The following is a 19,190-nucleotide window of genomic DNA, read 5'->3' on the forward strand; positions in this document are numbered from 1 at the left end:
CCTTCTTCCCCAGCTCATTAAGACATAATTAACAGCCTATTTTTGGGTTGAAACAGACAACCTCTTTTAGATTTGGCAATGCTCAATGATAGGGAGAAAGCAGAGTAGTTTGTATAATCGTGAAAAGTCTCGATCTCATTTATATGTCAGATCTGTCTGGGCATTGTCCCCTATTATTTTGTCAGGATAAGAAGTAATTTACAACAGGGCAAGAGGACTATTAAAATAATTTGACCTTCACCATACGTCCTTCAAAATGTGAATGGACTATTGGACTTTGTGTTTCTAATTGTCTACAGATGTCCTACCCTGTAAGTCAGAAGAAAAAACAACTTGTTTTTATCATTTTGTGAAGTTCTTTTAAAAATAAAAATAGTAAATTAGGTAACTGTTTTCACTATGGGTAAATAAATATAACGGGGCGTGTTTAATTTTCTTTAAGAAAGACATTATGTTAGAAGTATATGTTGAAAAATTGGGGAAAACTGTATACCTTAATTTCATGGCTAATAAGTGGGTTAGCTCTTAGCAAAGAGCAAAGCGAAAAACACTGAAAACACACCCCCAAACATGGGTACAGTTGAATTTCATCTCAGGAGATTTCATGCCACGGATATGCTCCCTAAATATATCTGCTGCCTTTTTCTTCCCTCTCTCATTTACGTTTATTTTTTTAATTTTTAAAAAACTTTAGGGGAAGCGGACTTGGTCCAGTGGTCAGGGTGTCTGTCTACCACATGGGAGGTCCGCGGTTCAAACCCCGGGCCTCCTTGACCCGTGTGGAGCTGGCCCATGCGCAGTGCTGATGCGCGCAAGGAGTGCCCTGCCACGCAGGGGTGTCCCCCAAGCAGGGGAGCCCCATGCGCAAGGAGTGCGCCCCGTAAGGAGAGCCACCCAGCGCGAAAGAAAGTGCAGCCGGCCCAGGAATGGTGCCGCGCACACGGAAAGCTGACACAGCAAGATGACGCAACAAAAAGAGACACAGATTCCCATGCCGCTGACGACAACGGAAGTGGACAAAGAAGACGCAGCAAATAGACACAGAACAGACACCCGGGGTGGGGGGGAAGGGAAGAGAAATAAAAATGAATCTTTAAAAAAAAATTTTTTTAGGAGGTACTGGGGATTAATCCCAGGACCTTGTACAAGAGAAACAGGTGCTCAACCACATAGCTACATCTGCTCCCCTGCCTTTATTTTTAAAGAAAGTTTTTTAAAAATAAAATTCCTTGAAACTTCTGAACCGTCAGGTTTCATACCGAAAATCCATGATTCCACAATCTAGAAGATTTTTTTCTCATGCTGTCACTCACAAGACTTATGAAAACTTACATCAGGTGTCAGTAATGTAAATCCCCTCTAGAGATGGAACATAAATTCCTGGTAATTCTTTCCCTCCGCCCCCCCCCCCTCCGCCCCCCCCCCTCCGCCCCCCCCCTCCGCCCCCCCCCGTTATTGCTGGGGGCAGTGAGTCTGAAGGGGTGAGTTCCTCAGCTCCTAGGACTGCGCGCCATTCGCAGGAGTCCTTTGAAAGCGAAGGGAAGGGTAACTTACTGGTAACTTAGCTTAAGGCCAAGAACTGGAACGCTTCCGTGGAGAGGGTTTGCCTCTGACTTCTGCATGGGCCCCCGCCGCAGTCACCGGGGAGGGCGGTGTCCACCTTCCTCTCCTCAGCGGTGGCTGTGGGGGCAGCGAGGCTGAGCCCGGCCCTGACTGCCGAGGGGCCACACTTCTGCCACCCCCTCGTTCTGAAGTGACTTCCTCGGACCCTTGGGTCTCCGAGGATGTGCGTGTGGGTTTTTTTTCTCTGAGCCCTGAAGATTCCGTGTGGCTCCTCCAGGTCGGGTGCTCGGTGGCCACGCCGGCTGGAGGGGAGGCCGCTGGGCGCCTCGCGCGCCCTGCCTCCCTCGGGGCTGAGGGGAGACCAGCCGCGTGCAGCAGCCTCCCCCCCCCCCCCCCCACCGTGGTTCCCAGGAGCAGGGGTCTTGGTGAGGGCCCGCCCCGGGGCAGCCTCAGGTCACCGGGTGGTTTCCGGTGCGGTGATGCTCCAGGGTGCCGTCGGCTGCGCTCCTCGGGGCTCTGGTCTGGTACGGAGCCTTCGCGGTGGAAAGGGGGTCTTTTGTGGGTTCTGGGGTGACGCGTTCCCTCCCCCGGAGCACTAATGGCCCCGAGGGAGCCGTGGTCCTGCGCAGACCGGGTGGACCGGCTGCCTTTCGGCAGGGAAGCTGGAGCGTCCTGGGGTGCAGCCGTGAACTGCAGAGCGAGCCTCAGCATCGTGGGGTGGCAGCATCAGTGGGTTTCAGAAACGCCTCCCGCCCGTTGTCGAGCGCTGACTGTCCACTTGGCAGCCTGCTGAGCACCGAGACGGTCGGGTGACTGAGGACATGGCAGTCCCGTCCCCGTGCTGCTCTCGGGTGCTAGAAGAAGGTAAACGTGCCCACAAACGCACACGGTCAAAGGTTCCAGGCACTGATACATCCCAGGACCACAAAGGAGAAAGCCGTCAGCTCACCCTGCAGGTTGGATCGGAGGCAGGGGGAGCCTTGCCAAGGTTCAGAGAGGAGGGCGCATTGGAATGGAGTCTTGAAGCATGAGTAGGTGGGCCAAGAGGATGATATCGAGGAACGGCAGCTCCAGCACGGAAAGAGCACAGACGAGTTTTGGGAACCCGAGCCAGCTCTTCACACCCTTGGGAACTGCAAGCGGCAATTACACAGCTTGGTGTAGGCTGCAGGGTGGTGCTGGAGAAACGGACAGGCCGGATCGGGGACGCTGGGCCTTGCTGGGGAGCCTGGCCTTTATCCCATAATTCCCGGGGGTCCACCGGCAGATGTGCAAGCTGGGGAGCGACACAATGAGATTTGCACTGCGAAGGACAGACCCGAGGAGGAGGTGGCTGTGTGGAAGCCAGCCAGGAGGCCGTGTCCAGCTGAGAGCTGCTGTGGGCGATGGGGCAGGAAAGCAGGGCACACACACAGGAGGCCAGAAGAAGAGACGGGTAAGGGAAGAAAAGAAGGATCCGGAAGGGAACGCGTTCCACGGCCTCCGTCATGCGCGTGTGAAGAGGGGTTCCCAGACGAGGAAGAGTGGAGCATTCGCCTTCCCAAGCCGAGGCACAACCCTTGACGCACAGAGCCTTGCTTGGACAAGGCTTGGGAAAGTGGTCAGCTTTTCCATCCCCAGCTAAGAACTCCATTCTAAATAAATGGTGCATCCAGACAGTGTGTTAAGAGTCATCGTTTTTCCACCTTAAGATGTGAGGTTTGTAATATGGGATAGATTGGCATCTCTGGGTACTTCCAGGGCGCTGGCTGGCACCATCTTAACAATGGGAAAGTAAGAAGATCCCAGTGTTAAACTCCGGTGCTTGCACGCTTGGGCCGCTGACTTAACTGCTCCGAGCCTGTAAATATTAGGCCAGTGATCCTGCCTCATGGGTTCATTGCAAGAATTAAATGAAATTTTAGCACATTAAAGTACAGGCCAGAGGCTGGTGGAGTAGCTACTAAAATGCAAGTAGCATTTTCTTTTCTCCTTTCCTTTCCTCAAAGTATGTGTTAGCACGTAGAGCTTTGTTTTCATTCTCTGGGTGAGGAAGCGAAGAGCCGTATAAAAGGGCACCTCTGCAGTTGCCCTGATATTTAAATGCCATCGGGAGATCCCACATGAAATGCCCGATTTCCTGGGGGAAAGTCGTTTATGTTTTCTCTCTCTGCTTTTGATGCAGGACGTCAGCTGTAACGAGATCACAGCTTTGCCCCTTCAGATCGGCCAGCTGAAATCACTCCGGGAGCTCAACGTCAGAAGAAACTACCTGAAAGTTTTACCACAAGGTAAAAGAGAAAGCGGGGAGGGGAAAAATGAATAAAATGGAGACTTTTCCTCTTATTGTCTGCTTACTTTTGTGAAGAGGGGGTTCTGCTCATGTTGGTATATTGCCTGCTAATTGGAATGGTAACTTGAAGTTCACAGGCGGGTAACAGGAGCGTTCTGTTCGAGCTGTAAATTTCAGTCGGGGTGCATCAACAGTCATCCGGTTCTGCGAAGCCAGGCGTGACCTGTCTGGGGGTGAGCCCGTCACGTTCTGGACCCGGAGCCACACCTCAGGGAGGCATTGCTGAATTCCTGGAAGGCCAGCTTCAAGGAGGGCTCCAGAGCCCCAGCGCGGAGGCGCGTCTCCCCACAGCCAGCCGGGACCAAGGCCGGGCCCCCCGGAGGCCCTGGCGGTTGCAGCTGCCCCCAGCACAGCCAGGGCTCCCAGGCCATTGGCGAGAGTATGTCCCTCCGTTAACGCCGTGTCGGAGTTCCAGTCAAAGAATATAGTCTACTCGGGAATCTTGTGCCGTGGAGGGCTTGGCAACGCAGCCTGGTGCATGGTGTCCGTGTGAATTTGAAATTTTGGGATTCTTATTTGGAGCTGGATCAGGCATGTGTTGATGAGCAGTGGAATACCGAATGCTTCCTCGAGTGTTTTCATGGATTGTACTGATATCCATTATTTTCATTTAAGAACACTAGATTTTAAATGTCTATTTAAAAGTACACCTCAGAGGTAAAACAGACAGTTGGAAACAGTCCACGTGTGATTAATCTGACATTCGTGCAGCCATTTGAGAACTGCCTGATTTTTTATTATTTTGTTCCGGCATCTTAATCTCTGGCTTGAAACACTTCATTAGTCAAAGCAAAAAAAATGGAACTCACGAAAGGTAAAGAACTTCATCAACTGTTATGTGCCTTACAAATGGGAAGTCCACACAGTCATTCACCGTTCGCATTTTAAAGACATCAAAGGAGAAAATATCTCAATGTCAAGATTTATTACTTTATTACTGGAGGTGACTGGGTCTAAAAATACTATTTTTAATTTTGCCATGGTGCCTGCTCATTTTTGAATGTGTGAAATTGTTTTTTTCTGGTTTGTGCAAGTACAAAGGAAAATTCATATGAAGAACCAATGTATACGCATTTATTCTTTCATAGCATCAAAGAAAACTTTTGTTTTAACTGAAGGGCCCATGTTAATCATTGTGAAATCATCACAGACAGTTGAACTCTCCTTTCAGAAGAAAGGATCATTTTACGGTTGCCTGTGACAGTCTAGAAAAGTGTGAAAAGAGTGTATACCTGCAGATTTTATGTTATTCTTTCTTGTGTGCCTCATTCTCTTGCCTTATAAATATCTTTCCTAAAAGCATCAATTACAAATTTCTGTACTTTCCATAATTATGTTTTCTTAGTTTGAGTATTTTAAAATACACTCAAAGCGAAAACTTTCGTTTACTTAAAATCTCTCTTTTTAAAAAATAATTCCTGAATATCAGGTTTCTTTTTGCTTTACTCGGGAGAGCTCTGTTAACAAAAGAGCATTGATAATATTTTGGGGTGAATTTTAAGACTTTCCACATTTCCTTACAAGTCTTTTCACTTTGAGTACCCCTCTGCATATGCTTTCAATTTGAGGAGAAAAAAGTCGTTTGTGCCCTAACTACCCATATAGTTTACTAGGACTGTAGTTTTACTACACCCACTGCGATGAAGAGACCCTATTTTGTTCTTCCTTGGACCAAATGGATGGGGGGTCAAAGTCCGTCTGCACAATGAAGACTCCCTTTTCCTGCTCCGGTTCTTTTGACCTTTTCTGGACAGGAAGTGCAGGGTTATCATTTTCTCCACCATCTTCTTGTTGGAAAACTGTCAGTTTCCCATTTTCCTAAGCACGGATGGTAACTGAAACTAAAAGGAAAGGAAATAGTCATTTAAAAACCATTCCTGATTTTGTTTACCTGTAATTCCCTTCCTACCCCCTCTGTTTTCTTCAAACTTAGCCCTCTGGACTTTCTTTAAGTCTTCTTTAAGACTTTAAGACTTTCTTAAAGTCTTCACTTTAAGTGGCAAAGAATTGCTGAAGATCCAAATTCTATTAGATGTTGCTGACAGCTCTGGACATTAGTGTGTGATGTTAAACGCCTCAGGGATTGGGTCCTGTTGCCAGGGGTTACAGCAACGAGGAAACCCTCTTATATTGCCTTTTTTTAACTTTAAAATTTTTTTTTGTTCACAGCTTTATTGACATGAATCACATACCATTTTTTTCACCTAAAGGGCACAATTCAATGTGTTGGGTTTTTATTTTTGCATATTCATGGCTTTGTGCAAACACCAGCACCGTCAATTCTAGAACATTCCCCTTACCCCTCAGAAAACCCCATACCCATCAGCAGTCACCCCATTCCCTCCCCTCTCCCGGAAGCCCTAGATGACCACTAATCTCCTTTGTGTCACCAGGGACCTGCCTCTTCCCTCAGCTTAAGGTCCTCCAGGATCACCCGTGTGTCAGCATTGCCTCAGCGCGTCGCCCCCCTTTATGGCTGAACATAACCTCTCTTACTCTTACCCTTGTTTTAGAAACAAACTGTGAAGAGAAAGGGAATTGGGGAAAGCTGTTTCTTACTTTCCCTTTCCCTTTTCACTTCCTTCTCTCTTCCAACTCCTGCTACCCAAAACCCTTTAATCAAAGCAGCCAGGGTGACGAGTTTGGTCTGAGGCAACCATCCTTTTCCTCGGGTGCTGGAGACAGCTTGAGCAGTGAGCTACTTGGGGCGGCTTTTAAAAGACAGATTCCTTAGCTTCAGGCACAGGGGGTTGGTTTTTTTTCCCCTTAAATACATTTCCTGGATTTCTCTTCCATAGCCCGCCTGTCATGGACCCAAATTTGGACCCAAAGTTGGATGCACTTCTCCTTGGCTCCCTTCTAGTATTTCAGTCCCATTTTCCTCCCTTTTATTACAAAGTAATTCACTATGGTATGGGAGAAGGAAAGTCCCTTAAGCTCCCAGAGCACCTTGAACTCAGAAGATACTGGTGAAGACATGAATCTTTGTTGTGAAATTTTAGGCAGTAAAGTGAAAACCCTCAAGCAGTGGAGGAGTGTTATTTCTTAACCCCATTTACTCCCTTTAATTCCTCCTCTTTGCCCAGTTCTTGTCATTCCTCCACTTTGAAATTCCCTGAGTTTTTTATCTTTATTATTTTTTTAATCTTGGTAGCCTATATACAACACAGCATTTCTCATTTTAACTGTTTTCCAGTATACAATGCAGTGATATTAATTATAGTCACAGTATTGTGACTTTTTCATTACCCCAAATAGAAACTCTCACTCGGTAAGCACTAACTTCCCTTTTCCCCCCTCCCTCCAGCCCCTTGTGTCATTTTCTTTACTTTCAGTCCCTGTAAATTTGCTTATTCTAGGTAGTTCATGTATAGGAGCTACAATATTTGTCGTTTTGTGTCTTGCTTCTTTCCATTCAGCGTGTCTTCAGGGTTCATCGATGCTGCTGCATGTACCAGGACTTCGCTCCTTTTTATGACTCAGTAATATTCTTGAGCTTCTTTTACAAAGCACCTGTTTTACCCCCTGAGCTACTCTCATCACAGGAGTGGTGAGGGAGGTCCCCATTCTGAAAGTGGATCCTCTTTAGCCTTTCAAACAGAGATCTTAGCGGTTTGTCCAGTGTCTCCCGAGCTGTCTGGCATTGCTCAGCCTTTCTGCTCTAGGGAATATATTTGACTTTCTTTCTAGCAGCTGCCAGCGTCGGTTTGAATGCCTAAAATTACTGAGCATTTACTGTGCCACTGGGTGGGGATTTTAAGCTAAATATAAAGCTCTGTCTTGTTTGTGGAGCAATGGAAGACTTTTGAAAAGCGGTTGAGTAAAGCCTCATCAAATCAGAATTACAGGGCCCATCAGAAAATTATGAGTTAGATGGTGTTTGCTTTTAAAAATGCAGTTAAAAAATCACTAACATATTTATTGTGACTAGTTCTGAGATTATGCCAGCCCAGATATATTGAATAGATACAAATATTCTCTAATATTATTTATATGCTAGCAAGTACTGTTTGAAGTTATAATATAAACATGTCCTGTGTGATACGACTTACGTGATTCTTTTGCTTTAAATAAAAAAGCCTTTTAAAACAAAAGGTATTATAAATGTAAAGTGTTTTCCAGCTCTTATCAGAACTAGCAACAATTTAAAATCGTTGTGTTCCCAGTGAAAGATTTCCCTCCTTGAGTACAATATTATAATCACATACCATGTGTTCCTAATGCACAACTTGCTTTTGAGTATGCTAAATGATATTTTTCCTTGAGAAGCAGAAAATTGTTTTTTGATGTGTAGTCATTTAATATTGTTGCTTTCTGAGGTTTTATTTTATTTTATTTTTCCTATTCTTTTAGAACTAGTAGATCTTCCCTTGGTAAAGTTTGACTTTTCCTGCAATAAAGTGCTGGTGATTCCAATTTGTTTTAGAGAGATGAAGCAGCTGCAAGTATTACTGCTTGAGAATAATCCTTTGCAGTCTCCTCCGGCACAGGTGAGACGCTTTGCCCTCTAGTCATTGCCAGGATTGCTGTCAATAGAGCGTAAGCAACTATTAGCAGAGCTGGGCTTTCGGTATTTGGCTGTATGATATTAGACATGATCAGGAGCAATTACAGTCTTTAGAAAGATTAAACCTGCCTCAAAGCTATTTGTCAGTTTTTGGCTCACAGTTCTGATCACCCCATGTTTTTTTAATCCCTTGGACAGAATTTGAAACTTTTCCACAGAATGTACAGTATATCTTACAAAGGAATATATTACTTATTTTAATGGTAGCTGGAAAACGGATTTCAAACCTTTGAAAATGTGATTATTGGTTATCTAGAGATGGGATTCAAGCTCAGATATTAAATGATATGTGAACAAAGTCTGATTTCAGATCTGTCATACAAATATTTTTAATTCTGTCATCTTTATTTTAAGTGTTCTTCACTGTTGCTTAATTAATTAGTTGAGGAATGCTAATGTGTGTTTTTTATTTTTTATATTTTTAGGAGGTTCTGGCGCTTGAACCCAGGGCCTCATATATGGGAAGCATGCACTCAACCACTGAGCTATACCTGCTCCCCTCTACCTTCTTTTAAATAATTTAACAACTTCTTAAAGCTACAATTATTTTTAAGCTCTTTGTTGTTCTTGAAAATAATTCTTAGTATTTTTTTTTTAATAATTGGAACACTGTGAGGTCAGCTGTCTGACTTTTGTACTTTTTATACTATTTATACTTAAATGTGTTTCTGTTAAGAGTTTTGTATTTTATTGCAAGAAAAATTAGAAATTGATTCAACATAGTTTTCTTTACAAAGTAGGATTTAGAGAAAATGATTCCTGAAATTCTTAAATGTTTTGCAGAGGTCAACTCTGGTGTGTGTTATTTATGGTAGTACTTAACATGAAAATGCAAAAATTAAAATTTGCAGAGTCAGGTGTCTGGTGTTCACATTTTGATTTGCCATTCACAAATAAATGTGCATTATTAATTTCCCCATAGATTTGCATAAAGGGCAAGGTGCATATTTTCAAGTATCTGAGTATACAAGCATGCCAGATTAAATCAGCCGACTCCCTTTACCTGCACACGATGGAGAGACCCAGTCTACACCAGCACGTGGAGGACAGGTGAGTCCCACTGCCACCACTAGGGAACTGAGTCAGGTCAAGGCCCTCTATGTGGTGACCTTCAGAAAACTCGCTTGCTTCCCTCAGTCAATTCAAAGGCATGACTAAGTTTCAGAAACAAGAAAGAGAAAACTGACTCAGTAGATAACATTTTGGCATCTCTCAAATCTCTCCCTCTCCTGATCAACTTCCTGAATGCCTTCATTATAAGTGTGTGTATAACATGTATGTATCCGTATGTGTGCATTTATACACACACACAGTGTATATTTATGTGCTTATAGTTATTACCTATTATAAATGTGGATTTTTTTGCTTATCTTTAAAGCAGTCCTGTCATGCTCAGAATGCGTTTTTTACTTATTAATTTTTATTATGTCTCTGAAACATTGTTACACAAAGCTGTAGGCCTCGTTTCTTTATTGTCTTTTAAAAATACACTGTGTGTAGTTTTTCCCATTTCCTGTTTAGAATGGAAGAGTCAGAATCCTTTCACACGTCCTTGGGCTTTTTGTAGTATAAATTGAGCCTTGGTTTTCAGAGAATCAAGTTCCCACACTGAGCACACTTACAGAAACATGGGCTTTTTTTGGAGAAGTCTTCATGGCAGAAATCTTTTCCTTAACTTTTTGCTGAACAAAATGACGTACAATCTCAGCCTCACCAAGAACTACCTATACATACTTAAAATAAATATTTTTCACATACCTCTTATTTTTAATAACATATTAGCAAATTTGTTTAATCATCTGAAATTTACAGAGTTATTGAAAGTAACATAAGAGGTAAAGTTCTTCTTAATATGCTAGAGTCATTAAAGCAAGAAAAGTCACAGCTGTTTCAAAGAAACAGCCTGACACTTAAGAGCAGGCTGCTGGTCTGAGCCTAGATCCATGAAGCCCTGAAGACAAAGATTGTATTTTGTACTCTGTTTAGGTAGAACAGGCATCTGATTCTCGTTTGGCACATATCTTAATATTCTTTAATACCAGACTGATTAATAATACATGTTGGTAGAGCAAAGTCATTATTAGAATGTAAATTAAGGGGGTGTAGCTCAGTGGTTGAGCCCCTGCTTCCCCTGTACGAGGTCCTGGGTTCAATCCTTGCTACCTCCTTAAAAAGGAAAAAAAAAATTATATATAAATTGATGTATCTTGGTGTGAACTTTGTGCTTTTAATTTTTTCTGAATGGATTCAATACTGATGACCTCCATCCCAGCAAGAAGGATTCTGATTCTGGAGTTGGAAGTGATAATGGAGATAAGCGATTATCTGCCACAGAGGTAAAGCTGTTGATCAGAGGGTTTCCCCCGCTGCTGTGCTAGATGTAGCTGCCTGCCTTAGTGGAACTCTTTTCTGAAAAGGGCCTTAATTCATCTGCAATTCAAATCCTTCAAATATTTGCTGCTGTTACTTTTTCTGCCTCTTTAGTATTTTGAAATTGTCCCAAGTGTATAGTCCCTATCTTTTTTTTGCCTCACTCCACCACACATTATCTACAATATTCTTCCATGCTTAATAAATGTTATGGGATAACTAAATAGCATGCACGTGCCTTTGGGCCCTTTTATTTGTAAATATGTTTATTTTTCCATAACAGTAATTTAGGGAAAAGTTGTTATCTGCATGCCAGAATGTTAAAGAATAAGAGTATGCAGTGCGTTTTAGCAATTACCCACAGGAAGTGCATTGTGAGTGGCCGTAATTTTTTTTCTTTATTAGAGAAGTTGTAGGTTTACAAACAGTCATAGATAAAATACAGGACTCCCATATACTACCCCATTATTTCCTCTTTGCGTTGGTGTGGAACATTGATTACAGTTGATGGTAGCACATTTTTATACTGTACTATTAACTAAAGTCCGTGGTTTAACTGAGGGTTCCCTGTTTATATAGTGGAATTCCATGGATTTATTTTTTAAAATTTTTATTCTGTTACCATATATATCATTTAACATTTCCCTTTTTAATCACATTCAGATATGTATTTCAGTGCCGATATATTTCCATCATTCCAAATAGAACCCTGTACATTTTAAGCCTTAACTTCCCATCCCTATCCTCACCCCTTGTCCTGGTAACCTAGATTCTAGATTCTAACTCTATGATTTTACTTATTCTAATTATTTCAAATTACTGAGATCATCCAATAGTTGCCTTGTTGTCCTTTTGTGCCTGGCTTATTTCAGTCAACATGGTGTCTGCAGTATTCCTCCAGTTGTCACAAAAATCAGGACTTCACTCCTTTTTATGGCTGAACAGTATTCCGTTGTATGTATGTACCACATTTTATTTATCTTTTCATTGGATGATGGACACTTGGATTGTTTCCACCTTTTGGCAACTATGAATAATGCTGCTGTGAACATCAGGGTTCACAGTGGCCATAATTTCAATAGCAGTATTTGTTTTCCTGAACTACTTAGATTGTGTTTTACTTAGGTAATTGGGTAAACATTTGATTATTTGTGAATGAAGAGACCTTACACATTAGAGATTCTGTCACAGTTATATATAGCTCTCCATGAACACATTTAGTATCTCATTTATAATCTATAAGGATTCCCCAAATCTTATGCTAATATATTATTAAATGTGGCATGTTGAACCAGGGAGCTTGAAGGGTTAGGAATTTACTGAGTATTTTAAGTTACTGAGTTTTGAAACATTATGATACTTTTTTCAGATGTAATTAATGGAGCAATTGCCCATCTAAAGAAGCCACGTTTTAATTATGTGTCACTCCTAAGAAGAGTGTCGAATTCTCCTCAGGGCTTTGAGTTTTAATATCTAGCTAGGATATTTAAATTTGGTTTCCACAAAATGCTTTATAAAGAAGTGTACTGAAAAATGAGGACACCTTAAAATCTTGCTAATACAGAACAGAAGACGACTTAGTTAGCAGGAAAACAAGATCAGTGATGATAAAAGAAAATGACTCTCATTTATAGTTTACTAGGTTGCCAGAGAGTGGGAGGGGGAAGGGACCAAACACAGTGCTTTATAAGTTGTATTTTAATTCATCCCCCTCAACTTTATTAAAAGTCATAAGTCCCCTCAAATGGACCATTGTTTCAGAAATTACCCACAGCTTATTTTCTATTAAATTGAAACAGCCTGTGTTTTATCCTTTATGTATCTTCTAAGAATAATTAAGTGCATTAATAAAACATTACACAAAGGACTTCATTATCCATTATCCTTTTGTTCTCACTTAGTGTAAGTAGGATGCTCACATCATTCATTCGAAAAGGAGGAAAGCATTTATTCCCTCCCTTTTCGTTAGATGCACATTTTTGGAATTTTGCTAAGTTTTTAGGATGGAGTGGGGGGACGGGAAAGGGAGTACAGAACAGATTCTACACGGCGGAAGAAACCGCCGGAGGCTTCCCTTTGGCTTTTCCTTGTCTCACATTGTAGCCTCCTTACCTGAGCCCTACCTCCAGGAAATTAATTCTTTAGGATGATGCAGTTTCTGAATTACCCTGCCTGGCTTTCTATTTTCACTTTTTGGCAAATGTATTACTGTCCCAGGTCAGGTGATCTCACGTCCCACTTTAATCTCATCATGGGAGATTCAAGAGTCACAGCCCTTCCTTTTCTTTGGCTGTTGATTTTGCATTTGTCATTGAGAAATGTACCGTCGTCAAGATAAATAAGCAGGAAGGATATTTGTTTAATGAACGAGGTACACAGTTATCACCTGCCATTTTCTAAACAAGTTTAGTATCAAAAAAGTAAACAAAATCAAAGAAAGTACCCTGAAAGAAATATCCTGCAGTGTTTCCAAGCAAGCCACAATCCTGAGATGTGTTCTCTGGAGGTTCCGGGATGCTCCTGATTTGGAAGGGTTTTAACTGAACAGCAACGCTAAATGGAGGCCTGGGAAAATAAATGAGGCTCCATATTTCATTTGTGACAAATCATCGATTTTCTGAATAAACTTCATTAGCTCAAATGGGAAGGGAGAGCCCCAGAGAGAATCAGCTCAGGTTGCTAAATCAAAGATTTCTTCTGAAAAGGCCAGGAATACGTATTCCTTCTGAGTAGTACCCTTCTCTATATTTAATGCAGCTTCCACACCTTAAATATGGGAAATAAACTGCAGCCTAACGTTTTGCAGACAGTGCACTGCAAACAAAGGGGGTGCTGTTACAGAGGTGGGCTCCTTGCTTTTTGTGACTGGGCATATGCGACCTTAATGTCATTTTGGTTAAATTAGCTTTGCCACCAGATCTGAAAGTCCAATTAAAATGATCAATTAGACTTCAGCCTAATAGGGGAGTGTATTTACAATTACTCCTTTGTTCTGTCAGGTATTACACATTCCTTTCTGTCACCCTGGCTCTTAGGTTAGAAAATGATGGTCCCTGATAAGATTTCCACGCAAAACAGATGCACCGTTAGGAACTGAAAATAGGGGCTCAAACTTTTAATGTTCAGAGCAGCATTATTCACAGTAGCCGAAGAGTGGAAACAACTCAAGTGTCCATCAACAAATGAATGGATAAACAAAAGGAGGGATATTCACTCAGTAGAATATTAATCGTCCATAAAACAGAGTGCAGTCCTGATACATGTGACAACATGGATGAACCTTGAAGAAATCGTGTTGAGCAAAAAAAGCCAGACACAAAGGACAAATACCGTGTGCGCTCACTGATAGGTTATAATGAGAATAAGCAGAGTCACATTGACAGAAAGTAAGCAGAGGTTATTGGAGCTGAGGGGGATGGGGAACGTGTAATTATTGCTCCCTTTTCTGTTTGGGCTGATAAAAGCATTGTGGTCATGGATGGAAGTATTGGTAGCACAGCATTGTAAATTTGATTATTGCCACTGGGTTGTGCACTTAAAAATGGTTAAAACATCACATGTTATGCTGTTTCTGTTGCCCCAGTAACATCTATACATATTATTTTTTTTAAACATGCATACATAGGGAGAATCATTTTAAGTGTAAGCTCAATGAATTTTCACAAATGAACTCCGCCGGTAAAACCAGTTCCTAGTTAAGAAACAGATTTTACCAGCCTCCGCCCCCGAAAGTCCCACTGGTGCCCTGCCCCCACCTCCAGCAACCACATTGCAGACCTCAAACCCCATGGATTCCTTTTGCCCATTTTTGAACTTATATCAGCAGAATTGTCCTCTTGGCGTCTGGCTTCTTTTTCTCAGTCTAATGCTCGTGGAAGTCGCGGGGTGTTGCTTTATCACAGGGCATTCTGTACACCGACATGGTTAACACTTCTCTACCTCTTTAGCCTTCTGATGAAGACACTGTTAGCCTCAATGTGCCAATGTCGAATATCATGGAAGAAGAGCAGATCATCAAGGAGGACTCCTGCCGTCGCCTTAGCCCCATTCAAGGTATAGGAATGAAAGATGGGAGAAAGTGCTCGTTTTTATGTTTAAGTTTGCCGCATTTCTGGCCATGCTAATAGTTGCTGCTCACCGAGCATTTCCTATGCCCTCAGCAGTGCTAATTTGTGAGGCTTGCTGATTTGTGAGGGTGAGCGCAGGGAAGGCTCAAAACTCGGAGATGGATATTCTAATTATCTCCATTTTAGAGTTGAGGCTACCAAGGTTCAGAGAGTTTAAGTAACTTCCCAGTGGTCACACAGCTGGTTAGTAGAATTAATCTCATTCAGAAGATTTATACCAGATTCTTTAAACCTATTCTCTGAAAGAAAACACTCATATGGTAGAGTTAGGATAATTCTTGCTGCTGTAACAGAAAATCCCCAAATCTCTGTCCAAATTAAGTCAAAGTGGGGGTTACTGACTGGCAGGCAGTTCCCCTCCAGGCTGTGAATGAGGACCAAAGCTCCTTTCATCTGGTGACTTCTCCATTTCAGCACAGGACTTCCATGGTCCCCTTGTCCTTCTGCTTCATGCCAGAAGGACGGACTTGCCGTGGCTTGGGGCTGGGGCTGGAGTGAGTGCCCGTCAGCCGCCAGCTAGGCTTTGTTAATGGCACATCTAACCACAAGCGAGGGTGGGAAGTGCCACTGAGACGTGTGCCCAGGAGTCTACCTGACTTGGAGCAAGTCAAAAGCACCTTAGGTTCCTCCCCTGTAAAGCGAGATAACTAGATTAGGGGCTCTCTCACAGCCTTCGTGGCTCTGAATTCTGGGGTTCTTCAGTAACCATCACAATGTGCTTATTAACACTGCTTGCCCCTTCGGTACCCCAAGAATACGTCTTGGTGAGAAGCACTCATCAGGTCACATTATGGCAATATTTGGATGGCTGCTTTTTGCCCAATGATGTTCAAAGAAAATACCGAAATTCCGTTTTTACTGATGGGTGGCAGAGATGATTTTGTGCCATTCCAAGAACCTAGAACTGGACTGATAGGCAAGTTAACTTCCCTCGCCCTCTTGGGGATGCTCTTACTAGTGCCAGGAGAGCCGTTTAGACCAGCTATTATAATTATCTACGCCCAGGGTTTGCTGTTTGTGTTCACTTCTTCTGTTTTGTTTTTGAATTTAGCATTCAAGTGTCGCATTTATGTCTCCCAGAGAGTAAATGAAACCACACACTGTCTAACTTCATGCAGAAATGCAATGCTCTATAAAAATATAACTGTCAATGTTAATTCAGATAAGCTTTATAATATTAGGCAGTTTAGGAAGTGGTGTTTTAGGCACATAATTCAAATAAAAGAATACAATAATTGGTGAGCAGTAAGCTTTCCCCTCCGTCCTGCAAGTGGGGCTTCTGTTGGAGAGGAGCCTCAGTGGGTGCCCCTTTTTGTTCTTTTTAGTCTTTGGCCATTGGGACGAGATCACCATGATGCTGCTTTGCTTCTCCCACACCATCTAGGCCAGTGGCAGCTGGTCTACAGTGTGTGCTGAGAGTGCGCTGGCCTGTTTCTTCGCTATTATGGCTTTTGGGTTCTTGGTCCCCTGCCACACTCTTCCTTGACCTTGCTTTCTCCATAAGGACGGGAGTTGTGTTTGACTAATTCTTTTTTTTTTAAGTACCTAAAATGTTTAACACATTACCTGGCATTTAGTAGTTGCTCAATAAATATTTGTTAAATTTTTGAGTTTGAAATAATTGTGTAGTCACATATTATTGATAGCACAAAACCCCCTTTTAAACTTTCATTTCTCCGTTACTTAAAAAAAATAAGAGAGAATTTCAGTTCTTTGATAAGGAATCAAAGCATAAAGAGGCCTTGACTTGAGTTGGGGGCTTTCCATTTCTTTTACTTTTCTTCCTTTTCTCCCTTATTTTTTCATCTTTTCCTCACATCCTACAGGGAAGAGAAAACTTGGGTCATTCTTGTACCTCCTTAAGAGGTAAGCGAGAGGGATGGAACAGTTAGATAACATATTGGAGGATCATCTGTGCTTTGCCCACCTGTTGTGAAAACATGTTTTCTCCCTTCCTCTATATTTTCCTAACAGGGGAGTTTCTTCAGGAATTTCATCCAGAACTTTCCCTTTTGGGTGGCAGTGACAACTCAGGAGAAGAAAGAGACCAGTTCACTGATGGAACAGAGGTTCTCCGTTCCGAATTTATGAGCTACATGAAGGCAAGTGTTTGAGGACCATGAGTTTTGCTCGGTTTCCTCTTTTTGGAACCTGAGAATTCAAGTCCAGAGTTACAAATCAATCACCTTAAATGTCCAGCTCCCTGGAACCTTCCTCAAGCCTGTGTCAGTTCTTCTCAAAGCCAGGCTTGCCCGTTTTGTGACGTTAGGAGCTGGTCCTTGCCATACAGGTCTCCCTGTCTGCATATGTGTGTGATTTTCTTTTAAATTGCCCAATTTCCCACTACTCAGCACATCTGTAGTTAGCAAATCACCGTTCAGAAATGCTAAAATAGACATGATTTTACAAACACTTTTCAGCTTATTCTAGGTGAATATTTTCTTGGGAGTACATGCATAGCGTAAAGAGAAAAATGAAGGATTTTTAAACCTAGAAATGAAATCTGACTTTCTGGAGCTGTCACTCTGAACACTTCTTCCTGAGCTGCTTGTCTGTGCTTTGAGGTGTTGAAAGGTTCCGCGAAGTTACGAAGTTGGCAGGTGAAGCTTCGCCATAGTAACAGCAACGATGAGAGAGGAAAACGAGCCTTTTCCTAAAGCAGGTGACTAAGGCTCTGCTTCACCAAATGAGTAGATGCCTTGGGGGGTTTCCACTGGACCTTGTCATTCTAGGTTGTAGCACCCAAGAATCCTGAGGATGATGGTTTTGGTGAAATTCGGGTTCCCTGTGGCTTGTGAAGAGATGGTGGTCTCTGTGCTACTCTCACCAAGAATGGGGTCTCCAGGGCTCCTCATTTTCTGAGGACTATGCCTCGGAGGCTGGATTCAGCCCGAACCTGAGTGTCGGGGCATGATCCTGAAGGGATGGGGAGGAACACAGCTTAGTTTTCCCTGTAGCCAGAAGCTGTCTGTGTTCCAGCAGCCCCTAAACCCTCAAGCCAAAAGCAATGAACCTGACGTAAGAGAGTAGAAAACCCACTGCAGTGATTACAAAAGCTACAAAGAAGGATGAAGCAAAGTCTTAGCTCTGTGCTCTATACCTCCAGTCAGTGGTAACTGATCACTGCTTGGTTCATCTTTACTGAACTACCATCTTGTATTTTTGCACTATAGCCTTCCAACTTTGAAAAAAATCAATAAGCCTGACTTTGCATACTGGAAAAATAGGTGCTTTATACTATTGCCTACTTTGGGCTATAAAATGGAAAATCAGAAGATAATACCTAAGGCCAGTGCAGTTGAAGCCCAGTAAGAAGAGATAAGAACATACTTTGGTTTGGTTTTTCTTTTTTTGGTCATATCTGGTATTCTGCGTTCATCCACAGATTTAAAGTGCCCATTGGGTACTGGCACAGAAATGTATGTGTTGACTTTATTTACACTCAAAAGTCTAATCAAGATAGAAAATGTCCCGGTGCTTTTCTAGTCAGAGGCCAGCGTTGGGCAGCTAGCCACTTCCTCAAGAAAACTCGCCTGTAGTGACGCATCTGCAGACTTGGCTGGTCCCCGAGTAGTTAATGAGGTGCCAGAACCTTCACGGAGAAAACAGTCCTTTTGTCCGTGGTGTCTTCCTTGCCAGGGAAATGTACCCTCATCTGCGGGCGGCTTCCGTTCTAGCTGTCAGTTGAGTTAGAGCACTTCTTGATGCCAGAGATGAAAGGGGATGGGAACATGTTGGCAAGCCAAGTGTGGCTACACCTCTCTGGAAACACTCCCTCTACCTTGTCTCTGGGGAGAGAGGGTGGGAGGACATGCCAGTGAATGCAGATGTCATACACATGGGAACCGTTAGATGCACCTTGACCGCTTTTCTTGTTGTTAAACATTTGATACTTTCTTTATTCCCAGCGACACCTCCCCCCCCCACACACCTTCTCTCAAAAAAGCTAGAAAGCACATTCACCTGTGACGGACAGACCCATGGAGAGGCTAAGAGGGCAGTAAGGAATCCAGCTGAGCCTTGAATTTCTGTCTCTGAGCTCACAATTCTGACAGTTGAAGAGCCCGTGTTCACGGAAGTCCCATGTGTTCCTGTCCACAGGGTAGGACAGAAGACTGTGAAGAACTTCTACGGATAGAAGAGGACGTACACTGGCCAGCGGAGGGGCTGTGAGTACCGCGGGCTGTTAGGAGCCACCATCCCTGTCAGTTTCACTTTTTAAAGAGAATAG

General features: G+C 42.9%; 1 protein-coding gene across 4 annotated transcripts in view; it reads left to right on the forward strand.

Annotated features, from left to right (window-relative positions):
* The window catches only part of LRCH1 (leucine rich repeats and calponin homology domain containing 1), a 212,148-nt gene that overhangs the window by 138,339 nt on the left and 54,619 nt on the right, over positions 1 to 19,190 (forward strand). For all 4 annotated transcript variants that reach the window (XM_058276670.2, XM_058276672.2, XM_058276671.2 and 1 more), the window contains exons 4-10: positions 3,728 to 3,833; positions 8,249 to 8,385; positions 9,385 to 9,512; positions 10,735 to 10,798; positions 14,780 to 14,885; positions 16,934 to 17,061; positions 19,061 to 19,128. In XM_058276670.2, the coding sequence (XP_058132653.1) occupies positions 3,728 to 3,833; positions 8,249 to 8,385; positions 9,385 to 9,512; positions 10,735 to 10,798; positions 14,780 to 14,885; positions 16,934 to 17,061; positions 19,061 to 19,128 (737 nt within the window). The remainder of the gene's footprint in view (positions 1 to 3,727; positions 3,834 to 8,248; positions 8,386 to 9,384; positions 9,513 to 10,734; positions 10,799 to 14,779; positions 14,886 to 16,933; positions 17,062 to 19,060; positions 19,129 to 19,190) is intronic.

This window comes from Dasypus novemcinctus, chromosome 15 (genome assembly GCF_030445035.2).
Source record: "Dasypus novemcinctus isolate mDasNov1 chromosome 15, mDasNov1.1.hap2, whole genome shotgun sequence".
NCBI lineage: Eukaryota > Metazoa > Chordata > Mammalia > Cingulata > Dasypodidae > Dasypus > Dasypus novemcinctus.